The 14512-nt window shown below is 49.4% G+C and overlaps 1 protein-coding gene across 1 annotated transcript in view; it reads right to left on the bottom strand.

Annotated features, from left to right (window-relative positions):
- Positions 1–1967: 1967 nt before the first annotated feature.
- The window catches only part of ARMH1 (armadillo like helical domain containing 1), a 48816-nt gene continuing 36271 nt past the window's right edge, over positions 1968–14512 (bottom strand). The window contains 6 exon segments of the mRNA XM_036858484.1: positions 1968–2174; positions 2249–2330; positions 2625–2702; positions 2780–2909; positions 3058–3130; positions 3229–3351. Coding sequence (XP_036714379.1) covers positions 2056–2174; positions 2249–2330; positions 2625–2702; positions 2780–2909; positions 3058–3130; positions 3229–3351 — 605 coding nt within the window. The 3' untranslated portion in view covers positions 1968–2055.

Below are 14512 nucleotides of genomic sequence, written 5' to 3'. Positions count from 1 at the left end.
GAGCACGGAGTCTTATCCACTGCACCACCAGGTAGGTCCTGAGAAGATACCTTTTGTGTAAAGAGTTGAAAGGAGGTCAAGGAGTTAGCCATGCAGACACCTGGGGTGAGAGGTCTAGGAACAGAACCTCTCTCAAGTGTTCAGCGGAAAAGTCTGCACAAAAGCCCTAAAGCAGGAGCTTGTTTGTATTAATTTATTTATTTGTTTATTTATTTTTGGCTGTGTTGGGTCTTTCGTTTCTGTGCGAGGGCTTTCTCTAGCTGCGGCGAGCGGGGGCCACTCTTCATCGCGGTGCGCGGGCCTCTCACTATCGCGGCCTCTCTTGTTGCGGAGCACAGGCTCCAGACGCGCAGGCTCAGTAGTTGTGGCTCACGGGCCTAGTTGCTCCGCGGCATGTGGAATCTTCCCAGACCAGGGCTCGAACCCGTGTCCCCTGCATTGGCAGGCAGATTCTCAACCACTGCGCCACCAGGGAAGCCCCAGGAGCTTGTTTTGTCAACTTCAAGAACCACACAGCCAATGTGTCTGGAGCCCAGTGAAGAAGAGAGAGGGACGTAGGAGAGAGTTCAGAAGTCATGGGAGACTAGATCACCCTGGAGGCCATAACAGTAAGGGCTTGGGCTTTACTCAGTGAAATGGAGAGCCCTGCAAGGTTCTGAGCAGAGTGACAGAATCTGAAGTTTACAAGGACCACTCTGGCTGCTGTGTCGACAAAGAGAATGGGGCAGAAAGCAGAGTCATCTAGAGGAGAGATGATGGTGGCTTGGACCCGAGTATTAGCAATGGAGGTAGTGAGACATAGTTGGATTCTGGATATATTTGGAAGGTAGAGTCGACAGACAGAATGGATCCAGAGGTTAAAGAGAGACATCAAGGAGAACACCACGATTTTGTTCTGAGTGGCAGGAAGGATGAGTTGCCATCAGCTGAGTTGGGGAAGATGGCACAGGACTGGGAGTTCAGATTTGGACACTGATGAAATACAAATCCATATTCTAAGGCAAGTCAAGGAAAATTTGAACATAAAAAATGTTCTCTGCCCTGTGGCCTCCTCTCTTCCCTCTACTGTGCATTGCGTATCTGCATCATGCATCAACCAACCTCCCCACCGGCAGAAATGGCTGCTCAACTGTAAAGAGCGACATTCTCCTAGTATCAACAAGATAACTCCTTAGGAGATAACCTTCCTTCTTGATCTTGTAAGGGGCCCTGATGACCCATGACCCATTACTTGCTTTGTAGGTGTAGATCTGGATTGTGTGAATGTCACTGTGTACGTCATTTAACGTACAAAGCCCTGGATAACTGTGCTTTGACCTCTCACAGGCAGAACAGTTCTTGGAGCTTTCTGAGAGGCTGCTCCCGGCTTATACGCCGCCAATTTGGCTCGAATAAAATTTTCCATTGCTTCCTTCGATCGACTGATTAAATTTTTCGTCGACAACACAATGAGGTAGAAATGTTTAGCTGGAAATAGAAATGTGGGAGTCGTTGCACAGAAGTGGTATTTAAAGTAATGGAATCACCAGGGTGTAAACGTAGGGAAGAGGCTCCAGGTCAGAGTCCTGCCTCACTCCACCTTGAAGGCAGCTGGGTTGAAGAGGAGGAATCAGCAAAAGAGAATGAAAGGAAGCAACCGGAGAGGCAGGAGAAAAACCAGGTGGGTGTGGTGTCCTGGAGGGGAGAGCGCAGGGGCCAGCAGGGAGCTGAGGTAAGGCCCGCTCCTCAGGCTGTGCCCTTGAATCTTCTACGACGTTGGTGGCCCTTCCCCTCAGACCAGCTGTTTTCCTTGGTGAGCAGGGGCACCCCGACCCATCGTCGTAACTCTCACTAGATCTCCCTCTGCCCTCCACACACGGACGCCAGATAGATAGCAAGACTGTTTGTTTATTGAACCCTTCCCAGCCAGCTCTCCTTTTCCCCTTCTGGCGGGCAGAACCCCAGCCTCCCACCAAGGGCCAAGAGGAGTCAACCGGGGCTTGGCCCTGGCTCCTTCCTTCTGCCAGGCTTCCCTGCCACACAGCCTTGGCTTCCTGGCTGGCCTTGGAGGCTCTGTTACTCCTTTTCTTCCACAGCCTCCTTCTGGAAGTGTGTGATGTAGGCCACCTGACCCTGATTACAATGGCCAAAGTAAAAGCTCATGGTGCTGTCGGAGAGGCCACTGAGATACAGCTCTGGGGACAGGGAGGCGAGCCTGAGTCTGGGTGCCGCCGCACCTCTGCTCCAGGCCCCCTCACACCCCACTCACCTTTGGTGACATTGACTTTGTTGGCCGCCAAGATGTCCGCCTGAATGCTATCTATTTTCACGTACAAGTCCTCGGCGTTGCTCTGAGGACAGGAGCAAGGGGACCTGGGCTGGATGCCAGGGCAGCCTGGACTCGGAGTTGGGCGTGGGCAGACGGAGGTTGCAGGCTGCGGTCAGGCCCTTAGCCTGACTGGAAGGGCAGGAAAGGGGACGGAAGGGTGCCAGGCGGAGAAGCCCAAGCCAGGGCAGTCCCTCCCGCCGCCGCCGGCCCCGAGGCCGAGCTGTGTGTGGGGTGTACAAGGGGAGGGGCCGTGCGCTGGGGCGTGCACAGGGGCACTGTTCCGTCCCGCGGGGCGCGGCGGGGCGGGAGCACTTACACGGAAGAGCTTGTAGAGTTCCTCCCCCATGGACCTGCGCACGTGCTCCTCCACCACGGGGAATAACTGCACAAAGTACTGCGTGGGCGGGCGAGGGGGCGTGACTGCCGTGCCCACGCGCTGTGCCCGCCGCGCCGCCCGGCCGCCCAGCGCACCTCTAGCGTGAGGCTGGCCTGCCGCTGGCTGTTGCTGTGGTCCATGTTGCCCATGGCGGCCATGAGGCTGTGCACCACGCGCAGGTGCAGCATCTCCTCGGCTAGGCTCGTGTTGCCTCGCGCCAGGATCCTGGGCGGGGGTGGCGTGGGGGTGGGGGTGGGATTCGGGCTGCGGCGGCCCCGTGGGACCCTCCGGGCGGCCGGAGCGCTCTTGGGGGCCCGCGGGGCAGCGCCGGGCCTGGCTTGCCGCATCCGCCCACTACCTGCTGCCCGCTTACCCGATGGCCTTGGCGGCCGCGGCCTGCTGCAAGAACAACGGCAGGTGGGCGGTGAGCTGCAGAACCGAGGAGTCTGCAAGAGGGAGTGGCCGTGAGGCTGGAGGACCCCTCGCCCTCGTCTTCCACCCTGCCCCGTCGGGGTCCACCACCCCGATCCCAGCGGATCCCTACCGCTGACGATCTGGGACTGCTGTTTGCTGGTCTCCTCGAAGGACGGTATCAGCAGCGCCACGAGGCCCTTGAGCAGCGCCGGGCACACGTCGTAGTTGACCAGGTCCTTGATCAGCTCGATGGCTGGGGAAGGCAGGGGCGCTGGAGAGGCCCGCCGCTCCACTCCCCACCCTCGCAAGGAAGCAGCACCCCCTCCCCCCCAACTCTTTATCGACCTTTCTTAGCACCTGTTACTGGCCAGCACTGTGCCAGGCGTGGGGGGAGCTGGGCCGGCGACCCCTCAGTCCTGCCCTTCTGGAGCTCGTGGTTCAAGGGGAGAGGGAGGAGGAGGCCGAGGCCCCCCTGGGACTCACAGAACCAGCCAGAGCCGGAGGAAGAAGGGTTGGAGGCTGAGAGGCTGAAAAGAGCTGGAGGCCCCACAGAGGTAGGGCCGCCAAAGGGCTTTGAGGAATCTAGAAGGTTTCGTGGAGGACGGAAGGACCGCGGGTCTTCAAAGGGAGACAGGATGGGGAAAGACAAGGGGTGAGAGGGAGACAGAGCAAGTGGGTGGGGATGTGTAGCAGAAAATGAGAAAGGAGGCAAGGTAGACAGCAGTTTAGAGAAACTTTCCTTTCTGACGAACCCTTATTGAGGCCCTGTTTGCCTAGGCTCTGTGCTGAGGGCTCTCCGTTCAGTGTCCCAGTGACGATCCCTGTGACCAACGAGCTTCCTTTTGCAATAGCATGATGACTTATCCCTATTGGACGTTTGAGGGAATGAGGCACAGAGAGGTAAAGCACTTGCCTAAGGTACCACAGCTAGGAAGTGGTGGAAGCCAAAGGAGGGACAGATTCGGTTAGGAAGGAGGAGGGGACTAGAATTTAAAGAGGGCATTTTCTGTAGCTGCTTCGCAGTCATTCATTCCATCTAGCATTGACTCAGCCTTTCGGCAAATCTGCATAGGACGCCTCTTGGGCCCGGCGAACAGTTTGGTGACAAGTGCTATAAAAGGGGTGGGTGGGCTGTGGGAGAGCCTGGGAAGATGGCAGAGGACTGAATATTTTTGTAAAGAGAAAAGAACCCCAGACAGGCAGAGCTGGAAGGGGGCAGGTAATGCGGTGTGATAGGGCAGCGGGTAAACACAAGTGCTTGCTGCATGGAAGACAGGGCTTGGAAATGAGCTGTCCCCCCAGCTGCAGAGTCAAGTGCTGCTGGCCTCTCCACTTACTTCGAGGGCAAAGTTGTTTCCCTGACTAGCTCATCTGCATACCAGAATGCAGTGTAGACTACGTGAGAAATATTAACAGTATTATCTGTTTGAAAAACAGAAATTAGTGTTTTATTTTCTTTTTAAAAAAATTAAAAATAAAAATCTATTTATTTATTTATGGCTGCGTTGGGTCTTTGTTACTGTGCACGGGCCTTCTCGAGTTGTGGCGAGCAGGGGGCCTACTCTTTGTTGCGGTGCGCGGGCTTCGCCTTGCGGTGGCTCCTCTTGTTGTGGCGCACCGGCTCTAGGCGCGGGGGCTTCAGTAGTTGTGGCACTCGGGCTCAGTAGTTGTGGCGCACGGGCTTAGTTGCTCGGCGACATGTGGGATCTTCCCGGACCAGGGCTCGAGCCCGTGTCCCCTGCGTTGGCAGGTGGGTTCTTAACCACTACGCCACCAGGGAAGTCCCACCTTTTATTTTCTTGTCAGGAGCTTTTACCCAGTAAGAACACGTTTAGGGGTAATTCTCTACAATGGAAGAAAGGCTTTCGTTGGTAGGTACAAAGGCACCACAAACGTTGGGGGACCAACGAGTATATGGGAGGATGGGCATGCATGGTACACACATACACATTTCTCCCCAGTTTAATGAAATCTTTTGTGTCTTGGCAAAGACTTTCGTGGAGAGAAACACTTGAGAATTGGTAGTGGAATCTTTTGAGGTTTTACTTAAATAAGGGTAAGTATGTGGGTTTTCAAAGACAAATGGCTGATGTGTAGAAATATAAAGAGGTTCCTAGTTAAGAAACAGAAGATACAGCCAACTTGTTGTTTTAGAAAGCAGTTCCAAGTTTAAGTTGTAGGTTGGGAACTGGGTTCTCTGATTCCCTGCCCCCAGCTGTAAGTGAGGCTCTAGAGAAGTTATATAGCAATCTTACTCGTGAACATAGATGCAAAAACTCTACACAAAATATTAGCAAATTGAGTCTAGCAGTATGTAAAAGGAATAATGTGCCATCTAGGAATGCACAATGCAATCACCTTAATAGAAAGAAAGTTTGAAAAAACTGAATCTCAGTGTGGTAAGAGCTATCTAGAAAAAACTATAGCAAAGGTCATACCTAATAGATGAAACATTGGAAACTTTCCCTCTTAGATGAGAAGGCAACCTCCCACACATTCCCCTCCACAAAATCTTTAGTAAAAGGTAAAAGACAAGCGATCTGGGACTTCCCTGGTGGCACAGTGGTTAAGAATCCGCCTGCCAATGCAGGGGACACGGGTTCGAGCCCTGGCCTGGGAAGATCCCACACGCCGCGGAGCAACTAAGCCCGTGCGCCACAACTACTGAGCCTGCGCGCTAGAGCCCGCGAGCCACAACTACTGAGCCCGCGTGCCTCCACTGCTGAGCCAGCGCTCCACAACAAGAGAAGCCACTGCAACGAGAACCCCGCGCACCATAACGAAGACCCAACGCAGCCGAAAGAGGAAAAAAAAGGACAAGTGATCTGAAGAGAGACCAGAGTACACTTAGCTACGTTTGCCACTCTCTCCTTAACTGATTGTAACTCTCCAAGACTGCTGTCTATTCCTGTGCTACGGCCACTCCTCCAGGAAAATCCGTGAAAGGGATTTTTGGAAAAGATGTACTATCTTCTTCTAATCTCTGGAAGAGTTTAAGACTAGAATTTTTTCTTGAATGTTTGATAGAATTCTCTGAAGCTTCTGATCTTATGGAAAAAATGAATTACTGATTCATTTTCTTCAATGGTTAGAGGACAATTTGGGTTTTCTACTTCTCGAGTATGTTTTGGTGAATTATGTTTTCTCGCTGTTTTCACCTAAATTTTCAAACATATTGCAAGAAGTTTTCATTATGTCATTAACAAAATGATTTTAATGAATGTACCATCTATAATGATGTCTCCTTTTATGGTCTTCATATTGATTATATGGGTTTTCTCTTTTTGCATCAGTTCCCTTTGCCCCCAAGTCCCATGGGAGTAACACAGATGAATGCCTGCTTGTGCAATGGATTTTATTACAAAGAAGAACCCTGATTTCAGAGAACCTGAATGTTATATAGCACTCAGTAAGCATGCCTGCCCTTTGCTCTAAAGGGGAAACTATCTTTCTTTTCTTTTCTCTTTCTTTTTAACTTATGGACTTTATTATGTATTTATTTATTCATTTATTTTTGGCTGCACTGGGTCTTCGTTGCTGCGCGCGGGCTTTCTCTAGTTGCGGCGAGCGGGGGCTACTCTTCGTTGCGGTGCGCGGGCTTCTCATCGAGGTGGCTTCTCTTGTTGCGGAGCACGAGCTCTAGGCGCGCGGGCTTCAGTAGTTGTGGCACGCGGGCTCAGTAGTGGTGGCTCGCAGGCTTTAGAGCGCAGGCTCAGCAGTTGTGGCGCACAGGCGTAGTTGCTCCGTGGCCTGTGGGATCTTCCCGGACCAGGGATCAAACCTGTGTCCCCTGCATTGGCAGGCAGATTCTTAACCACTGCGCCACCAGGGAAGTCCCGAAACTATCTTTATTTTCCAAAGCGGTTTGCTAAACAAACATCCTTGAAAAGATAGTCTGGAACAAAGAACAGTAAGTATTTCATTTACAAGGTGTGCAGAAACGTGAAAGACCTGTAGAGGATTGTCTCCTAGGATTATTTTTCTTTTGCTAGAAGTAATCCTTTAGCAGACACAGTGGCTCTGTTCCTGAATTTAGGGGGAAAGCATTCAGTCTTTCGTTCTTAAGTATAATGTTAGCTGTAGATTTTTTGTTTGTAGATGCTTTTTATCAAGCTGGGGAAGTTCTTCTCTCACCCTTTCTTTTTTTTCCTTCTTTTTTTTTTTTTTTTTTTTTTCCGGCGTGCCGCATGGCTTGTGGGATCGTAGTTCCCCAACCAGGAATTGAACCCGGGCCCTTGGCAGTGAAAGTGTGGAGTCCTAACCACTGAAGCGCCAGGGAATTCCCGGGGAAGCGCTTCTCTAGTCCTATTTTTCTGAGAATTTTAAATTACGAATGAGTTTTGAATTTTGTCACATGCATTTTCTGCAATGATTGATATACAATAATGTGATTTTCCTTCTTTAGTCTGTTAATTTGGTAGGTAAAATTGGTTGACTTTGGGGTATTGAACCAGCCTTGCATTCCTGGAATGAACCCCAGTTGGTCTCAGCCTGTTCTTCCCAATCACAGAATCAAAGAGCTACTCTCCCACGAGGAAGATCCTCAAGGATGTCTGGTGCCACCCCTTCCAGTGCCTGGTACCCTGGGGACAGGCCTCTGGGACAGCCCCTTTCCTCTGTGGGCCAACCTGATTCAGAAACAGCTGGCCACTGCTTCTGCACTTTCTCTTTCATCCAGGTCTCCTGGGGTAGCCCTCATAATCCCAACTACACCCTACCCCAACCTCTTATTGCTCAGATATGGTTCTAATTTGGAATCACAGAGCCAGCAACCCTGTGGAGGGAAAGGGACCAGGACACTGAGCCTCCCCGTCTTCACCCAGACACTCTCCCACCTGGATAAAAATGCAGCCTGGGATGCCTCTGGCCACTTGGCAGCTATAGCCTGGTGCCTGCAGTCCCCAAGTCTTTCTCACTTGTTCTTTTATTGTTTGGTTGCGAAACCTTTTCTTCCTTTTTCTTGAATTAGTGCTGCTTGGTTTTGGGGTCTGAGTGGTTGGCTCCTCCTCATATCTGACTATAGGGGCCTGGTCAGCTGCAGCACAGCTCTCAGTAGTAGCTGGGATCTTCCCAGGCACAAGCTGGTGGCACCTTAGTGCCAGGATGCCCTGGAAAAAATGCCAACCTGTGCCTCAGATAGCTTTTCCTGCGGCAAGAAGTGGCTAGGTGAACCTTCAGGGTAAAAAAATGAATGGATGAGGATATTTTAATGAAATTTCCCTGACCACCAATGGCATTCTCTGCCCACATGGGACCAAGCGCTCCAGGAGACAACTCCCTGGTTCTGCCTCTTCACTTTGCACTAAATGCTTGAGCCTTCACTGATTATGTGTCTGCTCCTTGATGATGTATGGGGATCCTTGGAAAAATGAAGATTTATTCACTGAATCACTTTTTTTTTTTTTTTTTTTTGTGGCCGTGCCACTCGGCTTGTGGGTTCTTAGTTCCCCGACCAAGGATCGAACTTGGGCCGCGGCAGAAAAAGCACTGAGTCTTAACTGCTGGACCGCCAGGGAATTCCCCACTGAATCACTTTTTTTTTTCATATATAAACTTATTTATTTACTTTTATTTTTGTCTGTGTTGGGTCTTTGTTTCTGCGCATGGGCTTTTCTCTAGTTGTGGCGAGCGAGGGTACTCTTCTTTGCGGTGTGTGGTCTTCTCATTGGGTGGCTTCTCTTGTTGCAGAGCACGGGCTCTAGGCGCGTGGGCTTCAGGAGTTGTGGCACTCGGGCTCAGTAGTTGTGGCTCACGGGCTCTAGAGCACAGGCTCAGTAATTGTGGTGCATAGGCTTAGTTGCTCCACGGCATGTGGGATCTTCCCGGACCAGGGATCGAAACTGTGTCCCCTGCATTGGTAGGCAGATTCTTTTTTTTGTTTTTTAAATTTATTTTTTTAATTTATTATTTATTTTTGGCTGCGTTGGGTCGTCATTGCTGCGCGTGGGTTTTCTCTAGTTGCGGTGAGCGGGGGCTACTGTTCGTTGTCGTGCGTGGGCTTCAGTAGTTGTGGCTCACAGGCTCTAGAGCGCAGGCTCAGTAGTTGTGGTACACGGGCTTAGTTGTTCCGCGGCATGTGGGATCTTCCTGGACCAGGGCTCGAACCTGTGTCCCCTGCATTGGCAGGCGCATTCTTAACCACTGCGCCACCAGGGAAGTCCGGCAGGCAGATTCTTAACCACTGCGCCATCAGGGAAGCCCCCACTGAATCACTTTTGATTGAGTTTTAAATTTCACAGGTGCCACTCTTTATACCCAAAGTGGAAGTGCTAGTCCCTGCCCAAATATCTCCACAAGAACCACAGCCAGTTACAACTCTATACACTGTGCGAATTACTCAGCATAGCGGACTCATTCAGAAAGCAAAGGGAACAGGAGACTGCTGCCATTGGCAGCTTTGCCTGAAGCCTGTGGTGTTGACAACCCCCAACTGTCCTAAATTGAAGCAGAAACTGATTTATTCATTGGCTGATTCATTCATCTAACAAAATGATTATTGAGCGTCTTCTCTGTGCCGGATCCCTGGGCTATGAGGAGGACTAACATACAATCCCTGCCCTCAGGGATGACACAGTCCATTGGCGAGTACCAGTAAAGAAATTGGCATTTATGATTTGGTGTTAAAAGAGCCATGGGAACACAAAGGAAGCCAGGCTGGTGTGAGGGCCTGTTGAGGGCATGGGGGATAGAGAATCAGGAGAAGACTTCCCTGGAGAAGGTGGCACATGAACTGGCAAGGCCATGGGGAGAAGGGAAGGACTGGGAGGGAGAATGTGGCGAGTGCCATATTGGATAGTGTGTGCCACTCTGGTAGCCAGGCAAGCAGGGGGGTCTGGCTGGGACGCAGTGTGGTGGGTCATGGAGTGAGAGCTAAGGCTGTGTAGGCAGGCCAGCCCCAGCTTCTGGAGGCTTTGCATGTGCCAAGTACCCTCTAGAGCAGATGTTTTCTCATCTTTCATTTCAGGGAAGACTAAGACTCAGAAAGATTGACAAGCTTGCCCACAGTCAAACAGCTAATGAGTAGTGAAATAACTCTGTTGAATTCCAAACCTCATATTCTTCACCGTTAAACTAAGCTCCACTGCAACCTCTCTGGTGGAGGACCAGGAAAATAGACTGTGTGGGTACCATGCTGGAGAGATGGAGATCAGTGTAGATGTGAGAAATACAAAGACCTGAATTATAGCAGTGGAGACAGAATGGAGAAGGCAGAACAGATCTGAATGATGTTAAGGAATTACAGTTGACTGGTCTTTTTAGAAGTTGGTTGAAGGTGGGAAGCAGGAAGAGATGACAATTACCCACATGTCTAACCTGGGTGATTGGATGCTTTTTGCTGAGATTGGGACCTCGGAGAATGAAAGGTTTGGAGCAGGAATACCAGGAGTCTAATTTTTTTTAAAATTTATTTATGTATTTATTTATGTATTTTAATTATTTATTTATGGCTGTGTTGGGTCTTCGTTTTTGTGTGAGGGCTTTCTCTAGTTGCGGCAAGCGGGGGCCACTCTTCATCGCGGTGCGCGGGCCTCACTGTCGCGGCCTCTCTTGTTGCGGAGCACAGGCTCCAGACGCGCAGGCTCAGTAGTTGTGGCTCACGGGCCCAGTTGCTCCGTGGCATGTGGGATCTTCCCAGACCAGGGCTCGAGCCTGTGTCCCCTGCATTGGCAGGCAGACTCTCAACCACTGCGCCACCAGGGAAGCCCCTAATTTTTTTTTTAACATCTTTATTGGAGTATAATTGCTTTACAATGTTGTGTTAGTTTCTGCTGTATAACAAAGTGAATCAGCTATATGCATACATATATCCCCATATCCCCTCCCTCTTGCGTCTCCCTCCCTCTTGCGTCTCCCTCCCACCCTCCCTATCCCACTCCTCTAGGTGGTCACAAAGCCCCGAGCTGATCTCCCTGTGCTATGCAGCTGCTTCCCACTAGCTATCTATTTTACATTTGGTAGTGTATATATGTCAATGCCACTCTCTCACTTCGTCCCAGCTTACCCTTCCCCTGCCCCGTGTCCTCAAGTCCATTATGTACATCTGCATCTTTATTCCTGTCCTGCTCCTAGGTTCATGAGAACCATTTTTTTTTTTTTAGATTCCATATATATGTGTTAGCATACGGTATTTGTTTTTCTCTTTCTGACTTACTTCACTCTGTATGACAGCAAGAGTCTAATTCTGAACATGGTCAGTGACATCCAAGGGGAGATGTCCAGAAGGCAAGTGGGTATGAGGGTCAGGCTCTCAGGCTCAGGAGAGAGGTCTGAGCTGCACAGTGGTCACTCAGCCACTCTGTACTTCATCCATAAAATGGGAATAATAGTGATATCTGCCTCATCAGCTTGTTGTGAGGACTAAATGAGTAATGAGCTAGAGCAGTACTCAGTATATAGTCAATACTCTATAAAAGTGAACTATTATTGTTTCTATCATTATAGGTGGTAATTAAAACCATGGGAGTGGATGAGGTACCACAGAATCAAAAGGAAGAGAAGAGAAGAAGACCTTGGATTGATTCCTAGGAGAAAAAGAAACCAACACTTAAGGGACTGGTGGAGGAAAAGGGATGTGTGAAGGGCTGAGAAATAGTTTCCAGAGAGATAGGAGGAAGACAGGAAAGTGTGGGGTCTGGGAAGGAAGGGATCAGAGTCCTCAGGGAGGAGGGTGGGATCAGGAGGGTTTGTATTTTGAGAGTTCATGCCCAGTGAGGCTGAGAAGCAGCTCTGCAGGACCCATGCCCATTCATTGGACAAATAACAGATTGGGTACGTGTCAGCTACAGTCAGCAACAGCGCTGACTGAAACTGCAGTAAACAAAACAGATGCAAGGAGCGTGCCACCGACACTCGATGGAAACTGGAGTGCAAGGGGAAGGATTCCTCCAATCCAAAGAGGAACCACGGAGCCCACAGCCTGTCAGCACCAGAAGAAAGCTCTGTGATCACCTGTTTGATAGATGCAGAAACCCAGAACAAAGACTTGCCCAGGGAATTGCAGTGAATGGGAGATAGAGCTGTAGCAGCAGGCTTCGTTCATGTGGCAGACGTGCCTCAGAAATGGCATGGCACCTGGGAATTGTGGCTCTGTCAGGCAACCGTTTCCAAGGCACTCAGCACTGATGAGGTTGGTTTTACAATTCTTTGGTCCTAGAGCCTGGGAAAACCAGTGCCCCCGTTCTTTGTCCTCACATCCAGACAAGACTGCCACCTGCTGGCCACACTAAAGAAGTGCACCTCAGTGCCATCCATACACAGCTTTGCTTCCTTTTCCAGCAGAGTTGGGGTATGAATAAGTTGGGCAAATCGCACTGTTGTAAGGAAAAGACCAGTGCCAGGCAACTTCCTGACCAATTACATCCTGTTCTTTGATCCCTGTACATTCTGCCACCTCTTTTACCAAATCCTGTTCAAAGCCCAAAGTTGAAACATTAAAAATATATTTTATGCAGTATTTTGTTTAAAAAAGCCAGGCAAGGGACTTCCCTGGTGGCGCAGTGGTTAAGACTCCGCCTGCCAAAGCAGGAGACGCGGGTTCGAGCCCTGGCCCGGGAAGATCCTACATGCCGCGGAGCAACTAAGCCCGTGCACCACAACTACTGAGCCTGCGCTCTAGAGCCAGCCAGCCACAACTACGGAGCCCATGTGCCACAACTACTGAAGCCCGCGCTCCTAGAGCCCGTGCTCCACAACAAAGAGAAGCCACCGCAGTGAGAAGCCCGCGCACCGCATCGAAGAGTAGCCCCCGCTCGCTGCAACTAGAGAAAGCCCGGGCGCAGCAATGAAGACCCAACGCAGCCAAAATAAATAAATAAGTAAATAAATAAATTTATTAAAAAGAAAAAAAAGCCAAGCAACATAGTGTTACGTGCTATGGTGCTATACCTGTTGCTGAATCAATAATTACCAAGGTGTGTCTCCCATTGGTATCCGCCCTTCTGGGCCGGTCTCACCAAGCCTAACCAGCCCTGTCACCCGAGCGGCACACCCCACACCAGGTGCAGCGTGGGGTGAGGGGAGACAGTATCAGGCCCTGGCGGACACAGTGTTTAGGGCCAGGCCAACTGGGCAATTAGAAACAAGTTTTTCCCAAGGACTTTCTATTTTTAAAAAAACTCTGGAAGACTGTATAATAAAACTTATAAATGCTAAGTAAAGTGTCGCAGTTGAAGGGCTCATGTAATTTTGGAGAAATAATGTATCTTTTAAAAACATTCAGTAGGTTTTTATGTGAAACTGTCCTTTAGTGTCAGAGCCTTGTGACCGTTGTTCATTGAAGTTACACAGGACCTGTGCCTCTTACACAGGAAAGGCTGACACTACTCCCCGTGTCAACTCAGAGGAGGAAACAAAGGCACAAGGTTCTACGGGGCAAAAGCTGTAGTTTTAAAAATGAAATCTTTTAGTATTTGCTTGACCTTGTGAAGGGCATGAAGTTGAGACACATAATTTTTAAAAATATGTTTTATTGTAATAATGATGTCTATCCTCAGGTTTTGTGTGCTGCTCAAAACTGGCAAAAACAAAGAAGAAAGTCTTGTTCTCGTAACACTGGGGAGACAAGAGAGTGTGGTGGTGAGGAGATGGGTGCAGGAGTCAGACTGTCTGGGTGTGACCCACAACTTTCCCGCTTAACATCTTTGAGACTTTGGACAGGCTATTTAATTGCTCTGTGCCTCAGTTTCCTCACCTGTAAACCGGGGATGATAATACTACGTACTCCTCAGAATTATCCTGACCGTCACTGGAGATGATGAAAGAGCTAGAACAGTGCCTGGCACATAGTCATCCTCAGTCACTGGTAGTGATCACCAGTTATTATTACTATGATTATTGCTTCTGTAACAAAGTTCTAGGACAACAGGGACTTTGTTTCATTTGTCACTATATACACAGTGCCCAGCCCAGTGCCTGCTCTTGTTGAATAAGTAAATGAATGAATGAAAAACTTAAGTTATTTAAAAGTAAACCAACAAAGTACATTATCAAAAAAGTGAAAAGATAACAACAGAATGGGAGAAACCATTCTAGTATCCAGAATATATAAAGAACTCTTACAATTCAACAGCAAAAAGACAACCCAAGTTTTAAAATGGGCATAGGACTTGAATAGATAGTTCTTCAAGGAAGAAACATAAACATCCCAAGCACACGAAAAGATGTTCAACATCTTTAGTCATTAGGTAAATGCAAATCAAAACTGCAATGAGGTACTACCACTCCATATCCACTAGGATGGCTATGTATATATATCTGGACAATAACAAGTGTGGGCAAGGATATGGAGAAATTGGAACACTCAAACATTGCTGGTGGGAATGTAAAATGGTTCAGTTGCTGTGGAAAACAGTTTGACGGTTCCTCAAAAGATTAAATGGAATTACCATATGACCTGGCAAATCCACTCCTAGATG

Source organism: Balaenoptera musculus, chromosome 1 (genome assembly GCF_009873245.2).
Source record: "Balaenoptera musculus isolate JJ_BM4_2016_0621 chromosome 1, mBalMus1.pri.v3, whole genome shotgun sequence".
Lineage (NCBI taxonomy): Eukaryota > Metazoa > Chordata > Mammalia > Artiodactyla > Balaenopteridae > Balaenoptera > Balaenoptera musculus.
The sequence above is the reverse complement of the archived record's forward strand: the minus strand, read 5'-3'. Positions and strand labels throughout refer to the sequence as shown.